Source organism: Notothenia rossii, assembly GCF_949606895.1.
Source record: "Notothenia rossii genome assembly, chromosome: 4".
Lineage (NCBI taxonomy): Eukaryota > Metazoa > Chordata > Actinopteri > Perciformes > Nototheniidae > Notothenia > Notothenia rossii.
This window is the reverse complement of record NC_136902.1, coordinates 50,020,553-50,038,779: the sequence shown is the minus strand read 5'-3', so window position 1 is coordinate 50,038,779 and position 18,227 is coordinate 50,020,553. Positions and strand designations below refer to the sequence as shown.

Sequence of the window (18,227 nt, the reverse complement as noted above, 5' to 3'; positions counted from 1 at the left end):
ACAGGCTTGTTTGACATAAGGTATTGATTGATTTGCAAAAACATTAAAACATCGTAGTCTCATGTAAGTAGGGGGAATGTCTGGGATACACATTTAACAGTTTGGTTCCCAGGTTCATTGATGGATGACTGTCATATTTATTACATGTTGAGTTTTTTAATCAATCTCAGAGTCACGGATCAATCGATAGTTTGGCGTTCGATTTCTACAGTTAACGCATGCGCACAACCTGCCCTTCCTTTCTGCTAGCTTCTCCGCCATGGCGCCTATTGTAAGTAAAGTCGCGTGTTAATTAATCCACCCAAATTGTGTAATTTCGGTTGTGAAAGCCAGATTAAACAGTCGGGACGAGATGGGAGTTTTTGTATAACACCCATGGTCCGAAGAAAGGCTTTGTGCGTTGCTCTAAAGTGTTTTATTAGCACATAGGTGGCCTATATATGCGGGTTAGCTAACGTTAGCTTCATAGCTTCGGAAGGACTAGCTCACCACGTTGTTGTGTCAGTGTGGCCGTCCGGAGCACTGTGACACATATTTAGTTTAACAACTTGAACAAATGGTGTAGTTGTAGAAGAGACTTGTATTTCCCGCTAGCGAGTTAATAGTTGTGTTGTTGCTTGGTCACCTGAACGCTAAAGCTGGTGTTGTGACCATGCGGAAGTCTTGAAATGTAATAATCAGAAGTAATTATGTTAACAAATATGTTGAAGTCAACAGCAGGCCTACATGGCACAGCAATAGAAGTCATAAACATCATCTTTATTTGCAGGGTGCCTACGGGTGCTGAACATATTAAAACACTTGTGTGGTGTTTTCTATGTTTTTAAAAGTCTTTTTAAATGAAGGGCTTGAATGGTTGGTAACATACGATCTCTAGTCATGCATCATATGATATGCACCATACCTTGAAACGTCAAACTACTTGTTTTACTTGAATGTGTGCCCTTGTGTAGGGTTCTCTTACCAAACATAAGTAGGGTTGTGTGATGAGGAAGAGAAAAATACATTGTGAAAAGTTTAGTTGTGTTATTTAGACTAAACATTCTGCCATGTCAAGTTGAGTGTTTTGTGTTTTATTAAGCAGAAAAAGCAGATCACCGGCAAAGGTGGTAAGAAGAAAAAGCAGGTCCTGAAGTTCACCCTGGACTGCACCCACCCTGTGGAAGATGGTATCATGGACGCAGCCAACTTTGTAAGACACCCTCTTTAGATGTTCTCAATGTGCAGCTGTGATGTGTAGCAGTCTTTATACCCTAATAAGATGTCTGCTGACTCGCCCCAGACAGGAAGAAATTACACTTTAATATGAAAGTCTTAAAATGTGATATTTGCCAAAACATTGCTGATGAAGCATTGAAATCTCAGAATAGTGTACAGCCGCTCAGTGATGTGAGGTTTTCTCTAACGTGTTGTTCACAGGAGCAGTTTCTTCAGGAGCGTATCAAAGTGAATGGGAAAGCCGGTAATCTGGGTAACGGTGTGGTCTCCATCGAGAGGAGCAAGAGCAAGATCACAGTCTCCTCTGAGGTTCCCTTCTCCAAAAGGTAATCAGGCACTCTGTTACCTATATGGTGTACTGCTTTGTGGACATTTTATAAACTGAACTAATGAGTGGTGCAGGGATTAGTCCTTAAATCCTGGAAATGAGTCAGCATTTCACCACTGAAGGGAATTAAATAATAGTATGGAAATAAGACCTGTGGTTGAATCAAGCTGGAGAGAACACATTTTGTCCTACAACATAAGCATGTCAGTCAGCGTTTCCGCCAGGGGGGGCGTCTTGCCGTCATTTGACGCCCTTATTCAGCTCTGGACGCCCTGAACTCGAGCCGAGGACGTCCAAAAATATTAATAATTCGAGAGAAGATCGAGAGTTTTTATCGCTTGAAATGACGATAAGGAAAAAGGACAAGGACATTCATCTGTTGGAGGGGCAAAGGGGTCTGGTGGGATTATTTTCGGAGTATTGAAGATCGTTTCCCCGACATTGGCGGAACGTGCGCGATTTGGACGCGATGAGCGGTGAGCACCGGAGCCTCGCAGCGGCGAAACTGAGGCTCCGTGGTAAACTGTGGTAACATGAAGAGTCGTTTGGGAGCCGAAACAGCCGGCGCTTTAAGAGAGCCGAGCCAAATCATCATAAGAGCACATAAAGACTTTTCACCGTGCATTATAATGGCAGGGTGTCCGCGGGGTCTTAAAAAGTATTAAAAGTTGATAAATCAATTTAGCGAAAATTAAGGCTATTAAAAAGTATTAAACGGCATTTTCCAAGGTATTAAGAAGGTCCACAGCAACGACAACATGAAACACCCTTTAATTTACTGAAACGACATGTCGGGAAACCCCCCAAGGCGGCCCCATGCATAGCGCGCCGTAAAATGCTGCTTATTATTTTAAGTTTCGTTGCCTTGCTCCGCTCTATGGGCGGGGGGGGGGGGAACTAAACGACGACGGTAACGGGTCCCAAGGTGGCTAGACCGGCATACGCAACGCTCTGGGGGTCCAACGGCTCCTTGTGTAAGCCCTATATGATCATTTTCTGATAACGATGAAATAGCCCGCCTCCCTCTCCCCGCGTCTCCTGCTGCTGCTGGGCTGTCAGAAGAGGGGGAGGAAAAGAGAGGCAGTCACCGTTTATTAAATATTATTATATTATTATACAGAGAACAGAGTCGTTATCAATTTGTTTTAAAGCTCAATAAATAACAAAGAAGACCTCTGACCGGCACCTTTCTAATTTTGTATGGAAGATTTAAACTTTAACGGACATGTTGACCGGCGGAATATTTTTTTTACGGATACTCTGCCGCACGGTCCCCTCGTTCCTTGGAAGAGGCGGTGAGGTGGGTGTTTTTCATCTGCTGTGGACTACCGGAGAGATATACAGCAGGAGAACACGCCGTCCACCGCGGAGAATAAACAGAAGGGCAACCATGGCAACCATGCTCCGGGGTCTTCTTCGCTGCTTTTGGTGTATTTCGGGCGGCAGCAGCGCCACTTCCAGGCCTGGCATATGTACTACATCGTTTCCAGCATTTCTAGTGTGAACGGGCACGTTAATGAATCGAATGCGTGTGAACGGAAGCCTTTTTTGCGCTTGCGTATGCGTTTTACCGTATGCGTCCTCGTGGGGCCGGGGTCTAAGCCAAACTTTATCCGGTCACAGAGATCTGCTATTTTAAATTAAAGTCAAAACATATCGACCCTAAATATAGTCTATATTAAGAACGAGAAAAGTCTTAACATATATATCCTTTTTTGTAAAGATATGAAAAATGTGTGAGGGTGATGACGTCAGAGCATCGTCCTATGTGCCAGGGCTTAGCCCCGGACAGCCCCTGCCCAATTTAACCCCTGGGTATTTGAGAGGGAGCTCCTATATGGCATTACCCCGCTGAAGCTCACCAAAGTTTAACATATTTCATAGTTCAAAGTTTTGTCAATTGTTTTGTTTATTGGTCAAATACTGGTTTCTAATTTTTTCTGAGGAGTTTTACTGGAATGAAAGAGCACAGAGTCTACAGAAGCAAAAAAGCAGCATACTGCATTAAACCTGACCTTCACAGAGAGGTTGAAGTTCATGTGGAAAGGAGGCTTCAGTAGTCTTTCTGCACTCTGTTTAGTTTTGCTATCTTACAATCAATATAGTAAATGTGAGGTAAAGTGTGTCGCCAATGTAACCGGTTAGAACTCAAAGTTGCGATGAGGTCTTAAAATGTATGGAAAGGGTCTTAAAAAAGGTCTTAAAAGGTATTACATTTGACTTCAGGATTCCTGCATATACCCTGTAATGGGTTTTATGCCGGCTTTATGAACGTGGACAGTGAAAAATACAGTCTTTATTACCAAGATCTGAACTTAAATAAAAAAGTAAAGCGAAACTTATTGTTGTCACTCTCCCCCTATGAATCCACATGAATCCCTATAAGTATGATTGTAGGAAAATATTTTTTAATAAATGAAATTGTATTTATTATAAACTTGTTAGGCCTTAGCCTACCACTATGTACAGTGGGGCAAAAAAGTATTTAGTCAGCCACCAATTGTGCAAGTTCTCCCACTTAAAAAGATGAGAGGCCTGTAATTTTCATCCTAGGTACACTTCAACTATGAGAGACAGAATGGGGGGAAAGAATCCAGGAAATCAAATTGTCGGATCTTTAATGAATTAATTGGTAAATTACTCGGTAAAATAAGTATTTGGTCACCTACAAACAAACAAGATTTCTGGCTCTCACAGACCTGTAACTTCTTCTTTAAGAGCCTTCTCTGTCCTCCACTTGTTAACTGTATTAATGGCACCTGTTTGAACTCGTTATCAGTATAAAAGACACCTGTCCACAACCTAAAACAGTCACACTCCAAACTCCACTATGGCCAAGACCAAAGAGCTGTCAAAGGACACCAGAAACAAAATTGTAGACCTGCACCAGGCTAGGAAGACTGAATCTGCAATAGGTAAGCAGCTTGGTGTGAAGAAATCAACTGTGGGAGCAATTATTAGAAAATGGAAGACATACAAGACTATTGATAATCTCCCTCGATCTGGGGCTCCACGCAAGATCTCGCCCCGTGGGGTCAAAATGATCACAAGAACGGTGAGCAAAAATCCCAGAACCACACGGGGGGGCCTAGTCAATGACCTGCAGAGAGCTGGGACCAAAGTAACAAAGGCTACCATCAGTAACACACTACGCCGCCAGGGACTCAAATCCTGCAGGGCCAGACGTGTCCCCCTGCTTAAGCCAGTACATGTCCATTCCCGTCTGAAGTTTGCTAGAGAGCATTTAGATGATCCAGAAGAGGATTGGGAGAATGTCATATGGTCAGATGAAACCAAAATAGAACTTTTTGGTAAAAAGTCAACTAGACGTGTTTGGAGGAGAAAGAATGCTGAGTTGCATCCAAAGAACACCATACCTACTGTGAAACATGGGGGTGGAAACATCATGCTTTGGGGCTGTTTTCCTGCAAAGGGACCAGGACGACTGATCCGTGTAAAGGAAAGAATGAATGGGGCCATGTATCGTGAGATTTTGACTGACAACCTCCTTCCATCAGCAAGGGCATTGAAGATGAAACGTGGCTGGGTCTTTCAGCATGACAATGATCCCAAACACACCGCCCGGGCAACGAAGGAGTGGCTTCGTAAGAAGCATTTCAAGGTCCTGGAGTGGCCTAGCCAGTCTCCAGATCTCAACCCCATAGAAAATCTTTGGAGGGAGTTGAAAGTCCGTGTTGCCCAGCAACAGCCCCAAAACATCACTGCTCTAGAGGAGATCTGCATGGAGGAATGGGCCAAGATACCAGCAACAGTGTGTGAAAAGCTTGTGAAGACTTACAGAAAAAGTTTGACCTCTGTCATTGCCAAAAAAGGGTATATAACAAAGTATTGAGATGAACTTTTGTTTTTGACCAAATACTTATTTTCCACCATCATTTGCAAATAAATTCTTTAAAAATCAGACAATGTGATTTTTTTTCTTCTCATTTTGTCTCTCATAGTTGAGGTATACCTAGGATGAACATTACAGGCCTCTCATCTTTTTAAGTGGAAAAACTTGCACAATTGGCGGCTGACTAAATACTTTTTTGCCCCACTGTATATCACCATTCAAACATAAACATTTTCAGAAAACCTACACAGCTCAGTAAGCTCTGTGAAACGCTGACTTTATTTGATCATTTCAGTAAAAAAGTTCAAATTTCGCCTTTTGATTATTATGGTGTTGGACGTTCATAACAAAGCCCTTTGACAAGTTACGGTATACGTTTTTAAATGCTTAATAAGCACCGTAACTTTCATGACTTGCATTTCTCGTTTGTAATCTGTTGTTTCCGTGAACGGCCGAATGTTGTCACGGTAGATGTTGCGGCCACAAGGCATTGTGGGAGACAGCATTTCCTCATTTCCTTTCGTAAAGGAAGGTCCAGTGTAGGGATGGGTATCGTTAAGGTTTTAACGGTACTACTGCTTTTATCGATACCGCTTCAGGGGTAGACATTAAGGGTAAAATGCCACTGGCCCTCCGGGCCGGTGGAATTGTATTATTACTGGCCCCACCATTGTAACCACTGGCCCGGAGCATTCGTCCAAAAGAAATCGACTAATAATGAAGAAAATTAAAACATTTGTTGCAATAGTAATTTATGCACTAACTACATTACTACTTGTACTACAACATTTGAATCATCAGTTCTTCCTCATTTTCCTCAATTTTTCATATTTGGTTTATTAAAATAATAATATTGTGGTCATTGTTAAAAATGTCTGCTATTATTATGAGTATTATTATTTGTATAATGCGCTTTCTTCCTTCCTGTCATTAGGAGTTAGAAATGTAATGGCTATGTAGTAGATTAGATTACAACCTTCATTATCCTAAAGTGCTGGGACATTTCCCTAAAGCCAATACCTTTTTATATTTTCTACTCTTCACTTACTTGTCAGCATAGGTCGGCATTGATGTAAAGAGCCGACAGCAGACCTTGTTTATATTGACATCATATTGAGAGGTACAGTGACGCGTCATAAAACCAGGAAGTAAGCCGCTGGTTCCCTCGTCAAAAAAGCAATGGGATGTCTCCATAGGGTTTTGGAAAATAGCTGGAAATAAGGTCTGTGGAAAACAAACCTGTTTGATAAATGCACGTTTTGTTCAGCCGGATAATCTCCACATGTCTACCCTGCTTTTATAATTTTCGAATCATAAATCTAATCGATAGATTAGATTATAAAAGGGTTTTAGGACGCGTCACTCACTGCACCACTGGAAGCCAACTCCATCGATCAAGCTGGCTGAAACGTTCTCTCCCTCTTCTTCTCATGCTCCCTGTCACTCTCCTTTAACTCCTCCGGTGACTCTCTTTTATTTGAAGATAGTTTTTTGCCTGGCGCTTTGCCGGTTACCGCTGGTATTATAAACATTTTGGCGAATGGTTAGGTGGCGCAATACTGTAGTGAAGGAGCGTGCTCACGGGAGCCTGCTCGCGCTGCGCTCCGCAGCAAACAGCTGTTTGCTTTTCCCCCAACAACGACAAGCGACTCACGAAACGCTATGGTGTAGCGTTAATAAACGAAACAATTTAACAAAATTGCTAGTCAAAATACCAAACCACAGGAAAAAAAATGTTTAAACAATATTTTTAGTGGCCCGAGCGGGCAAGTGGAAAGTACGTTATGCTGGCCCGGGGTATCTCAATAGTGCTTCCGGGCCAGCGGGCCATTTATAATGTCGAGCCCTGCGCTTATCGATCCGGTCTTTTAACGGTACTTTTGGAGAAAAAAATAAGGTAAACTAACTAAACAAATTGTGAACAAAACTAACATTGCTTTTTATAAAAAAAAAATTAAAAAAATCACATCAAAAGAAACAATGTTTTAACAAATCGTATTAAATAATCTGATGACAGAACTGTGAACAGAATGGCTGAAACTTTAACAAAATAAACAACTCAGTTACCTCTAATCATTAACCCATGTTTGTATAATTGAGTTAACTCCGTGTGTCGCTGCTAGCATACATAACACCTGACGTGGAAACGTTACTCGTGGATGGGGCTACAGAGCTACCACAAAGACAGTCGAACCCGGTGCATTTCTCCGTCTGAATGTGGTGCACTTTTGCTAAATGTTTAGACAAATTGCTCGTGTTACCGCCCTTACATGCTAAACTCTTATTGCACTTTAGGCAACGAGCATCAAGACGGGTAAAGTTTAACCACACCTCGGAGCGCGTTCTCTCCGCCATCTCCTCTGTGTGTTGCTGCATGTAGCAGCTGCGTGTGTGTTAACTGCCCCGCCCCCTCGCACACAGACGGGGGAGAGAGATCTCTCGTCTGGATCGGAAAGATCGAAAATACAAAAAAATCAGTGTCATGGCCTTCAATCAGGACCACATCAACGACTTCTGATCCAGACGTAACTTTCGATACCAGCAAGCTGCCAGCTGAGAGACACACAAACTCCAGAGGCTGAGTTAGTAACGCGCGTGTTTGGGACATGATTGCATATAAAGCCTGTAGCAGCATAACAACGAGGGGCTGGTTCAAGGTACGCCTGAGCCAGCCCAAACTATAAGCTTTATCAAAAAGGAAAGTCTTACATCTACTCTTAAATGTGGAGCACACATTTGATGCTGGTTCATCAGAAAAGTAGGCTAAAGTTGCACGTGTTGTTGGGTTCCAGAAACCTTTATTGAAGGCTCCAGGGAGCTACAATATTGGCACATTTTTTAAAAGATGGAGAGAACATGTTATCCATCTGCTAACCCTAGCGTTGAACTGGTCACGCAGGAGGCTGAACTATGGGAGATGTAGATAGAAATCTGGCTTATAAGTTAAACTTTTGGAGAGGAGAGAACATGTTGTTAGCCTTCTGCTAACCCTTTATTGCAGCTGTGAGCTTCTTGCTGCGCCTAGCAGAAGCAAAACTATTAGCAAAATGTTCTCTTTTTAAAAAAAAAAAAAGATTCCGCTTGTGTAAGTCTCTTTAAAAGGAAAAATAGGCCAACAAAACTGGCTTCCCACCATTGTCTGACGTGTTATTAGAATTATTCTGCCTACGATCTGCCTACAAAAATATGTCATGTTTACGCCATCTAGCTCAATGAATCAGAGTTGCATGCAAGATACTGTAAGCTATTTTGTTGAGTTGCCTCTTAATGAATGCTCTTTAATATTTAGTTCATTCTTTCATTTGAACATCAGGGAATGAGTTGTAAGGAACTGACCGATAAGGGCTCCATGCGGAAGAACAGAACCAGGATATAGTAAAGTTTGGACACATTGGTCGGTAGAAATCTGGCCCAACATGTTCAATGGTCAGGTGTTTAATTAATAACTGCAATCAAAGCTTTAAACTGTAAGTTACATCCTTCTGAGTCAAGAAGCTCTTACAAAGGAGAGTATGAGAATGGCCTGCTGTGAATCCTGCTGATCTATTCATTTTAGGCTCAACACATTAGTCCAACAATATAAGAATCTTCCAGGACCATAGAACATTTTACAGGAAAAGGATTTTATCTAACATGGATTTGTCCTTCACTTTGCATTATCAAGGGTGTCCATAGTTAGTTCACTGCATACGACAGCCCCAAATCTGTCTTCCACAGGCTAACATGGGTTGCCTGCCCTGTTACTATATCTAAATATCCCTTTACAGGCATGCTTTATGCTAATACAATGCACTATAAATGTGTTATTTTTGCCTAATATCTAAATGGATTCTTCATGCTTGGATGTCCATGGAGTTGTTTAGATTTGGTATGACTGAAAGCTTCTATGATTCTTGTCTTAAAGGTCTCATGTCATGGCCATTTCTACTGATCATAATTCCATTGTTGAGGTCTACTAGAATAGATTTACATTGTTCAATGTTCCAAACTCACATTGGTTTCTCATACAGTATCTCTGTATACACTCTGTCCTAAACGGCTTGTTGGAGATCCTGCCCCCCCCCTCCCTCCCCAGAGGTTAAACTACTGCTTTAAGATCACGTTGAACTGTTTGAAATGAGGAACACTGTCTATTATCAATAACCAAAAATACAAATATTTAGTGAGAAACATTATCAATCCTCAGAAATTAAAGTATATATGAAATTGAGTAGGAAAAATGATGCTACACTTGTCTGTGTACCTATTTTTGAAAGATTAATACAAGTAATGTGTCCTACGTGTTATCAAAGTGAATGTAACACAATGACTGTTCTGCAGATACCTAAAGTATTTGACCAAGAAGTACCTGAAGAAGAACAATCTTCGCGACTGGCTGCGTGTTGTGGCTAACACCAAGGAGAGCTACGAGCTGCGCTACTTCCAGATCAACCAGGATGAAGAGGAGGAGGAAGATGAAGATTAAATATACAATTAATCAGTTTTTGTACATTTAAATAAATGTTGTTTACAGTACAGAAGGCGTGTCTTGAAATGTTTTTCCTCACAGGAAAGTTTAAAAAAACCTGGCACGCATGTTAGTAATCTTAAGATTTAACTGGATGAACTTTACTAGTCCCTTGTCGCATAAACTGCACACTACTCAGTGAGTTAGGTCAGCTAGAATTGTATTGGTGATCTGTAAAGCAGTGATAAAAAGTGACCATTTGGGGAAACCAACTTCTGTGCTAGAAACTGATAAATATATAATTCTCCAGTGGGACTGTCAGACCTAGGGTTGCAAAGGTAATCGAATTGTCATTTTGAAATGAGCCATTGCAACTTCCAACTGATTTCGATAGAGCGGGTAGCATGAGCACTGCCCTCTGTATGTCAGCATGAGCGGTATGAAGAAAATCGTGTTTTCCAAGAAAAGTGGGAGAAAGAATATCTTTTCACTGAATTCAGGGGTAAACCACAATGTTGAGTATGTTAGCAGACCGTTGCTGTAATGAAAGTAAGCAACTTGAGCCGCCACTACTAATTTGTGGATGTGGCCCCCTGGTGGCCAGTACATAAATGATGTTGCCCATCCCTGCTGTCGAGGGTGTGGTCTCAATAGCCATGCCGTAAGCAGTGTGCATGTGATTGAGGAATGGCATGGATATTCAAGTGTACTTGAATAGCATGTTTGTTTTAGTCAAGATTATGCGAAAATATACTTTCCCCAACTATATTTAAGTTCCCTATGAAGAACCAACCTTCAATTTAGAAAATTCCCAGTTTATTCCCTTAAATTTCCATCTTTGAAAATCCCCTGAATTTTGCAACTAATGACTGGTGGCATAGGATGTTTAAGACCAAGTACAGATATGTAGACAAATCCATTCACATTAATCTTTATTCACCATTCAAATTAAAAAACAAAGTAACCCATTTCACCATAAAAAAAGTATTTATTACAGGTATGAGGAAAACACCTCTGCTGTTTTTAAAACAAAGACATGCCTTAGTTTCCAGAACACCTCAAGACATGAACATGTGAATGAGAAAGATCCTGTCCTGCTTCTGGAATAGTTAATTGAGCAAAGACAGATCTGGCAGACAGAGGTCTTGGAAAGACTGACAGGTGCATTCTTGATGCAAACACTGACCATAACAAAAGGAATGTAACCATCTAATGGAGTGCTCCAAATCCTGATTGTAATGTGTGGCAGCAGCACACCGCTCGTACACTGATCCGCTGAACAACACAAACAACACTTCCATATCCTGAACAAACGCGTAGAAAAAGGCACAGGAATGGAAATTGGTCTTTGAAAAGCCCTCAGTGGGAAAAGACTGAGAGTCCTGCGGTGTAGCACCTGTAAATGTGACAACTTTATATACTGCAACAAAGAAAACAACAGAACAAGACATGAACGTTTGGCTGTTTGACAAAATGGAGAAGGGTTTTTGGCGAGCAAGACTCAAAGGTGTGAAGTGCTTTGAGCCAACTTCTGCAGGTAGACTCGAGGTGGAGCTGGTGGACTATCCAGGGAATCTATCAGTCTCCAGCCCGTGTTCTCTCAATGCAGTGTCCGAATTGGTGCAGGCAGTTTGCTGGTAGTTGAGATGTGTGGGTATCCTTTCCCCCCCCAAACTCATCCGTCCCACTTGTACACCAGCAGAGACAAACAGGCGGGCCATACTCTGGGGGATGAGGTGTTGCTGATGGAGGTCCAATCAGATTGTTCGGGGGTTGTACTCAGGCAGCTTTTTCAGTCTCTCCTGTTCCTGCTCTGTATCCTGCCTGGCAATCACCAGAGAGTGACAGTAGCCCATCATCACCTGCAAACACAACACGGGTGGAAAAACTACTCAGATCTTGTACTTAAATAAAAGTACCAGAGCACAGAGTGCATTCAAAATGTTACTCAAGCAAAAGTAGATGTGACATCTAAATTCTGAAAGTACCAAAAGTAAAAGTGGTCATTGTGCAGATTGGTCCATTTCAGAATAATATATATGATATGTTTTATAATAATTGATCATGAAAGTGTTCTCAAAGCTGGTAAAGGTGCAGCTAGTTTGAATGACTTTGTATTCTGCAGGGTAGCTTGTGGATTTACTCCAGGTGGAACTAAAGTCTGATTTAACACTTGATTATATTTCACATCATTCATCCACATCTGTGCAGTAATTAAAGGTATTAAATACATGTAGTGGAGTAGAAGTACATAATTTACCTCAGAACAAAGTAGCAACACATTTAAGTGCTCAAGTAAAGTACAAGTCCGTCAACATTGTACTTGAGTAAATGCACTATTTTACACCACTGAAACACAACTTGTACTAAATGAACATCATGAATTCTTCTTCCGAAAAATGTTTACCGAGGTAATAAATCTAGTTCCAAATAAGGTAGGCTTGGGCGGTATTACGGTATACCAGGGTATTTCGAAATACCGTCGGTATGATTTTCAATACCGTGACGTCACAGACTGTGCGCCAAATCACAGATGCGTTTCATTCTATTACACTGACACGGAGTTTTGACAGGGACGACATTGGTTGTAATGCACAGCACGCGCCAGCAGAGGGCAGGGGAGGGCAGTCCGTCTTTCCCGCTCTCAGAGCTCAGCACAGAGCTGAGCTGAGCGAGATAGCGGCAGCATTTGCCGGCCCCGAACTCGGACAACTAGTAAAAAAGAAAAATGCCTCTGCGCCTGTTTGGGACTATTTTGGGTTTACTCGTCGCCAGTGACTTCATCCAGCACAACGAGAGACGGAGGCACTTCTTTGGGAATGTTTAAGACGGGGTGAGTGAGTGTTGACATTTTTTAATCCAATGCAACTGGTTGATGGTTTTGTAGTCGAGGTCGGACAGTTTTAAAAACGAAAGCATTTACGTGCTAAACATTCACGCGAGTAATCCAATGAATCAAATGGAAATAAGGTTTTTAACACATGCACTGAATAATATTGCCAAACTAGTTAGTGAATATAGCAAACTTTATTCAATAAGTCAAGTATTTACTCCCGGAAAATGTTTATGTATGATGATATATTGTTAACTTAGCTCACTATGGAAACAACGTCGGACATCTACAAAGGCGTCCTGTATCCGATCTCAAAATGTGCCATTTGCACAATGTGTCATGTATGCAGCCCTTGTTTTGCACTTGCGCGCACGTCGCGGCACTTTGCGAGCGTCTACCCGCTCGGGCTGCATTTTACACCGAACATATAATATACCGTTCGAAACATCTATTTGCCGCCGAACGCCACCTCACTCAAGTCGACCCAAGTCATACCGTCAGTGGCGGCTGGTGGAAAATATTTTTGGTGGGGCTGTTGATATAGTGAGTAAAAAAAATGTTTGGGGGGGAAATTACCCCTTAAATTGGGACTGATACCGTCATATACCGTATACCACGGTATGATGTCAGCAAGGTATGACGGTATGAAAAAAATGATACCGCCCATGCCTAAAGTAAGGTAATTTTCTAACAGGCTTCTATACATCTGGTTGTGTTTTTACCACTAGTACACTGCCCCCTGCTGGACATTATGCAGAATGTAGCTTCAAGGGACATCAAAAATAGCTTTGACGAATAAAAAATAGAATAGGGGGGGGGGTGTTTGAGAAAAAGTTTGAGAAACACTGCGCTAGTGGATTGTCAAAGAAAAAAATGTCTATGCAAACGTTATTATTAATAATAATTTTTAAAAAAATCTATCAATTTTTATTTTGTAATCATCTCGCGACCCCCACTTTGGGAACCCCTGGTTTAGAGGAACGTTTTTATTTGGAACCCTTAATGTTGAGGATAAGGTCCTTTCTATCTGGGAGTACTCCGTTTGGACATTTTCTAAGTGATCTGTTTGATTGTTTGTAGTTTTCCCCCAATAGGAGCTGACAAGTCCAGGTACCTGCTCAATGTAGACCCCATCCAAGGTCTTCACCTCCTGAGCGGTGGTGGAGGACTTGGGTTTGTTGTCTCCATATCCCTGAAGGAAACATTTTAAAATAAAATCAGCACCACGGCCAGTATTATCTGTAAATAAGTTATAATGAACAGTGTGTCCAGCCGTGGATGAGGCCTCAGGTCTTACCAGCTCTCCAAATGTGGGCGAGGGGCCCCAGCTGATCGTACTCTCATCTGCAGCAATAATGATGCTGCTCTTCCTGGGAAACACAAACACACTCAGTCAAACTCTACAAAGGGAGGTCAAAATTATTATTATGTAGAGCAAGTGATTACTTTGAGGGTACCTACACTTTAATACGAAAGCGTTCCCTTGCCCATTACATCTCTAATTGATATAATATCCTGTGTGTGAATAATTGCATAGAAAAACTATACAGGTAAAAGCAAATAAAACCGCTTCACAACACGCCTTGTTGGGGGAATAAAAAACATTGCATATTCTGGAGAAAACCTGATAAATAATGCTGATCACACACACACACACACACACACACACACACACACACACACACACACACACACACACACACACACACACACGTAGTATAAGTCTATATTTCTGTTGCTGCAGTATTTGGTATTTTATGGAACATTTTAACTTATCCAGAATATATATTTTTTTTATTTGTGATGTGTCTTTTCTAATGTAGATGTTTTTATTTTTATTTTTTTATAATGTTTATACTATATTTTCCTCCTTTTAAATTGCAATACCTAAACACACTGCTAATGTAACAAAGGACATTCCCAATTTGGGATCAATAAAGTATCCATAAATCTAATAATATTATCATCAGGAGAATATTAGCACTCAACATTCCCTTGAAGGTGACAGATGTGAAGCTCGGTGGATGTTCTTTTAGGTCCAGACAATAAAATGAAAGCTCCTGAGGCAGAGTGGAACAGATGGAAGGGTCCGGACTCACCCACAGGACAGGCTGCGGATCTTCCAGCCACACAGATCCTGCACAGCTTTAGGGTACATGGTGGACTCTCTGGAAGTGTTTGTCACCCCCCAGAAAAACAGCCCCCCTGCAAAATAAAAACCAGATCAGACATCTCAAGTATAGCAGCACCAAACAGCATTTATTATAGAGCTGACTTGATATTTAGTATAAAAAGCCTTTGCCAAAGTGAAGTCATTTTCAAATGTGATGATTTTAAGGTTAGACCCCAACGTCACTGAGCCCATCGGAGAGACTGTGTCTGATGATCTGCCTACCCATCTCACTGACAGCGAAGGAGCACTGGTATCCGCTACAGATCTGAGCGGCGCCGCGTCCAGGGAAGTCAAACAGTTTGACGAGCCGGGGCACCATCTCGTCCTTCTGCTCTGTGTGCCCCAGCCGGCCATAACCGCCGAACCCCCAGCTGAACACTCGCTTCTGAGAGTCCAGCACCAGCTGCAAAACAACACACGATCAATCATCCCATTAACATTTTATAGAGAAAGCAAAACACAAATTTGTCTCAGGGAGCTGTAAAGATTGTAAACTGTCCTTACAACCTTGCAATAGAAAAAAACTCTGCACAAAAAAACAAACAAAGGGGGGCTCAAAATAGAGAAACGGATATAATTACATAATAGAACATACAGTGGGGCAAAAAGTATTTAGTCAGCCACCAATTGTGCAAGTTCTCCCACTTAAAAAGATGAGAGGCCTATCATTTTCATCCTAGGTATACCTCAACTATGAGAGACAGAATGAGAAAAAAAAAATCAAATCCAGAAAATCACATTGTCTGATTTTTAAAGAATTGATTTGCAAATGATGGTGGAAAATAAGTATTTGGTCAATAACAAAAGTTCATCTCAATACTTTGTTATATACCCTTTGTTGGCAATGACAGAGGTCAAACGTTTTCTGTCAGTCTTCACAAGGTTTTCACACACTGTAGCTGGTATTTTGGCCCATTCCTCCATGCAGATCTCCTCTAGAGCAGTTATGTTTTGGGGCTGTTGCTGGGCAACACGGAATTTCAACTCCCTCCAAAGATTTTCTATGGGGTTGAGATCTGGAGACTGGCTAGGCCACTCCAGAACCTTGAAATGCTTCTTACGAAGCCACTCCTTCGTTGCCCGGGCGGTGTGTTTGGGATCATTGTCATGCTGAAAGACCCATCCACGTTTCATCTTCAATGCCCTTGCTGATGGAAGGAGGTTGTCAGTCAAAATCTCACGATACATGGCCCCATTCATTCTTTCCTTTACACGGATCAGTCGTCCTGCTCCCTTTGCAGGAAAACAGCCCCAAAGCATGATGTTTCCACCCCCATGTTTCACAGTAGGTAAGGTGTTCTTTGGATGCAACTCAGCATTCTTTCTCCTCCAAACACGTCTAGTTGAGTTTTTACCAAAAAGTTCTATTTTGGTTTCATCTGACATTCTCCCTATCCTCTTCTGGATCATCTAAATCAGTGGTCACCAACCTTTTTAAGCCCAAGATCACCGACCTCGGCCTAGGTGAAAGGCGAGATCTACCTATTGCAGAATTGAGTGAAAAAGACGGCCCAGACAATGCTTCCAATTTGAGGCCTTTTATATAGGCTAATTGTATCTGAATTACTGTTACAATAAAGGCTCCATAATCAGCTCACGGCATATAGGCAGGGGTAAATTGCTATTGGGGGGAGGACCTCACCTCCTCTAGGGGGATCCTCACCTCCTCTAGGGGGGTCCGGGGGGATGGTCCTCCGGAAGATTTTTTTTAAAATATTGAAGTTGAAAGCATCAATCTGGTGCACTTTGAGAGCAACATGAAGAGATCTATGGATACCTCTCTCAGCACCCATATGAAACAGAACTGTAAACAGATTTTCTTTTTCTTTATGGATATTTTACAAATCACTCCCCTTTTAAACTGTATTCTTGTTTTACTGCCATATAGTAGGCTATTTCATACCTGTTTTTTATTTATTCTCTTATTGTTTGTATAACTATAATGATCATATGAAGGTGTGCCGCGGAAATAATCTTTGTGACAAAACCGTTCTAAACACTCAAGAGTCCTTTAGCTCACCTGAGCCCCTCAGTCTGACAGGAGAGGACTCTCCTCCAGCTTGTTGTGGAAACAGCTCCTTATGTCCGTTAGTGCAGCTAGCTAACCAGATACTAACATCAAGGTCCCCGCTAGCACCGGTCCCTCTCTCTCCCTCTCTCTCTCCCACACTAAATGCGCTATTGCCACACACACACACAGCCGAGCTTGAATGACCCAAGCACACGTGTATTTCCATGCAACTCTCTGATTGGTCTGGTGTCTTGCCTCTGTTGCGTTCACTGAATACGGGAAATTACAGTCCTGCCGTTGTCTCTTGTGTCATGATGAGGTTCACGTAAAGCACGGTTAATGTATTATATTATTGAGGCAGGGCTCGACATTAAGGGCTGCCCGATGGCCCGGGGCCATCTAGTATTTAGCTCGGGCCATGAAGCCTCACCTGCTGGTTGCCCGATCGGGCAATCTATTATACCAGTATCATGCAGCTCGCGAATCCAGTAATGAGTGACCCGACAGTAAAACTAAACATATCTATAACTAGTTTAGGTAGTTTGAGAGGTGATTAAAATAGCTACGTGTGATATTCTAACCTGAAGTGTGTGTTTTGTCCGCTAACCGCTGCATGTGATCATGCAGAGCTGCGTGTCGACTCGTCAGCAGCAGCTGATCTCTCTCTCCCCCGTCAGATTAGACTTCACTCGCGTTTATGTCCATATCGATCAGATCCAGCTAGTTGTAGCTAATGATATGACTACCTGCTTATTAAAAGACACCGTGACCTAAACAATAAGTGTCGCTATGCAACCTGGTGAGGCCACAAAGTATAGCGCAGCATTATGCATTTGTTTACATGCCCACCGGAACCCCGAGGCATTACCAACAGATCAACGCACAATCAACCCACACAGCACATCTCTTTCTCCACATTAAGTGTTACACATTAGAATGGACTGCTCTTGTCTGTCACATACTATTCTTGTCTGTCACATAAGTGGCGCAACTGAAGCGGTATTGCACTAAAGGGAAATTATTTTGACCGAAGAGATTTAGATTTGCTTGCTAACGGGAACTCTGACGTCGCCATTGTGTGTGCTTCGCGGATGCACTCGGCTGCTCGGGTCTGCTCGGTCAGCTTCTGGATGAGGAGGCATTCCTTCGACCAACTTACAGTCGATAACATTACAAACATTTTTAACAGGGGCCATAATAGCGTAAATAATGTTTGTTTTGGCTGTTATAGCTGCATGTAATGTTTTCTACTTTTTTACATCTGGGAAGGCATTTGCCTTCATCAGATGGAAAGTGTCTTGACAAACAACTTAAGTATTTATTATAGCTATGCAGGGCATGCAAGCGAGCAAACACAAACAAGT

General features: G+C 42.0%; 2 protein-coding genes across 4 annotated transcripts in view; one reads left to right on the top strand and one right to left on the bottom strand.

Moving 5' to 3' along the window:
- Positions 1-223: 223 nt before the first annotated feature.
- On the top strand, positions 224-9,919 carry LOC307035372 (large ribosomal subunit protein eL22). Of its 2 annotated transcripts, none has more exons than XM_079674585.1 (4): positions 224-271; positions 1,085-1,192; positions 1,420-1,544; positions 9,720-9,919. In XM_079674585.1, the coding sequence occupies exons 1-4, from the start codon at positions 260-262 to the stop codon at positions 9,862-9,864; spliced, it is 390 nt and encodes a 129-aa protein (XP_079530711.1). In that variant the 5' UTR covers positions 224-259; the 3' UTR covers positions 9,865-9,919. The 2 variants fall into 2 exon arrangements, with proteins under 2 accessions (XP_079530711.1, XP_079530710.1); XM_079674584.1 differs by having other exon boundaries at positions 228-271; positions 1,082-1,192.
- An 842-nt stretch (positions 9,920-10,761) lies between these two features.
- The window catches only part of rcc2 (regulator of chromosome condensation 2), a 28,109-nt gene continuing 20,643 nt past the window's right edge, over positions 10,762-18,227 (bottom strand). For both annotated transcript variants that reach the window (XM_079674581.1, XM_079674580.1), the window contains exons 9-13: positions 15,075-15,255; positions 14,779-14,884; positions 13,977-14,049; positions 13,794-13,871; positions 10,762-11,708 (exon numbers count right to left, since the gene is read on the bottom strand). In XM_079674581.1, the coding sequence (XP_079530707.1) occupies positions 11,604-11,708; positions 13,794-13,871; positions 13,977-14,049; positions 14,779-14,884; positions 15,075-15,255 (543 nt within the window). In that variant the 3' untranslated portion in view covers positions 10,762-11,603. The remainder of the gene's footprint in view (positions 11,709-13,793; positions 13,872-13,976; positions 14,050-14,778; positions 14,885-15,074; positions 15,256-18,227) is intronic.

Excerpts from the sequence above, each read along its gene's own strand:
- LOC307035372 (XM_079674584.1), top strand. Across the intron at positions 1,193-1,419 it reads TCATGGACGCAGCCAACTTT|GAGCAGTTTCTTCAGGAGCG; the intron begins GTAAGACACCCT and ends TGTTGTTCACAG. Across the intron at positions 1,545-9,719 it reads GAGGTTCCCTTCTCCAAAAG|ATACCTAAAGTATTTGACCA; the intron begins GTAATCAGGCAC and ends ACTGTTCTGCAG.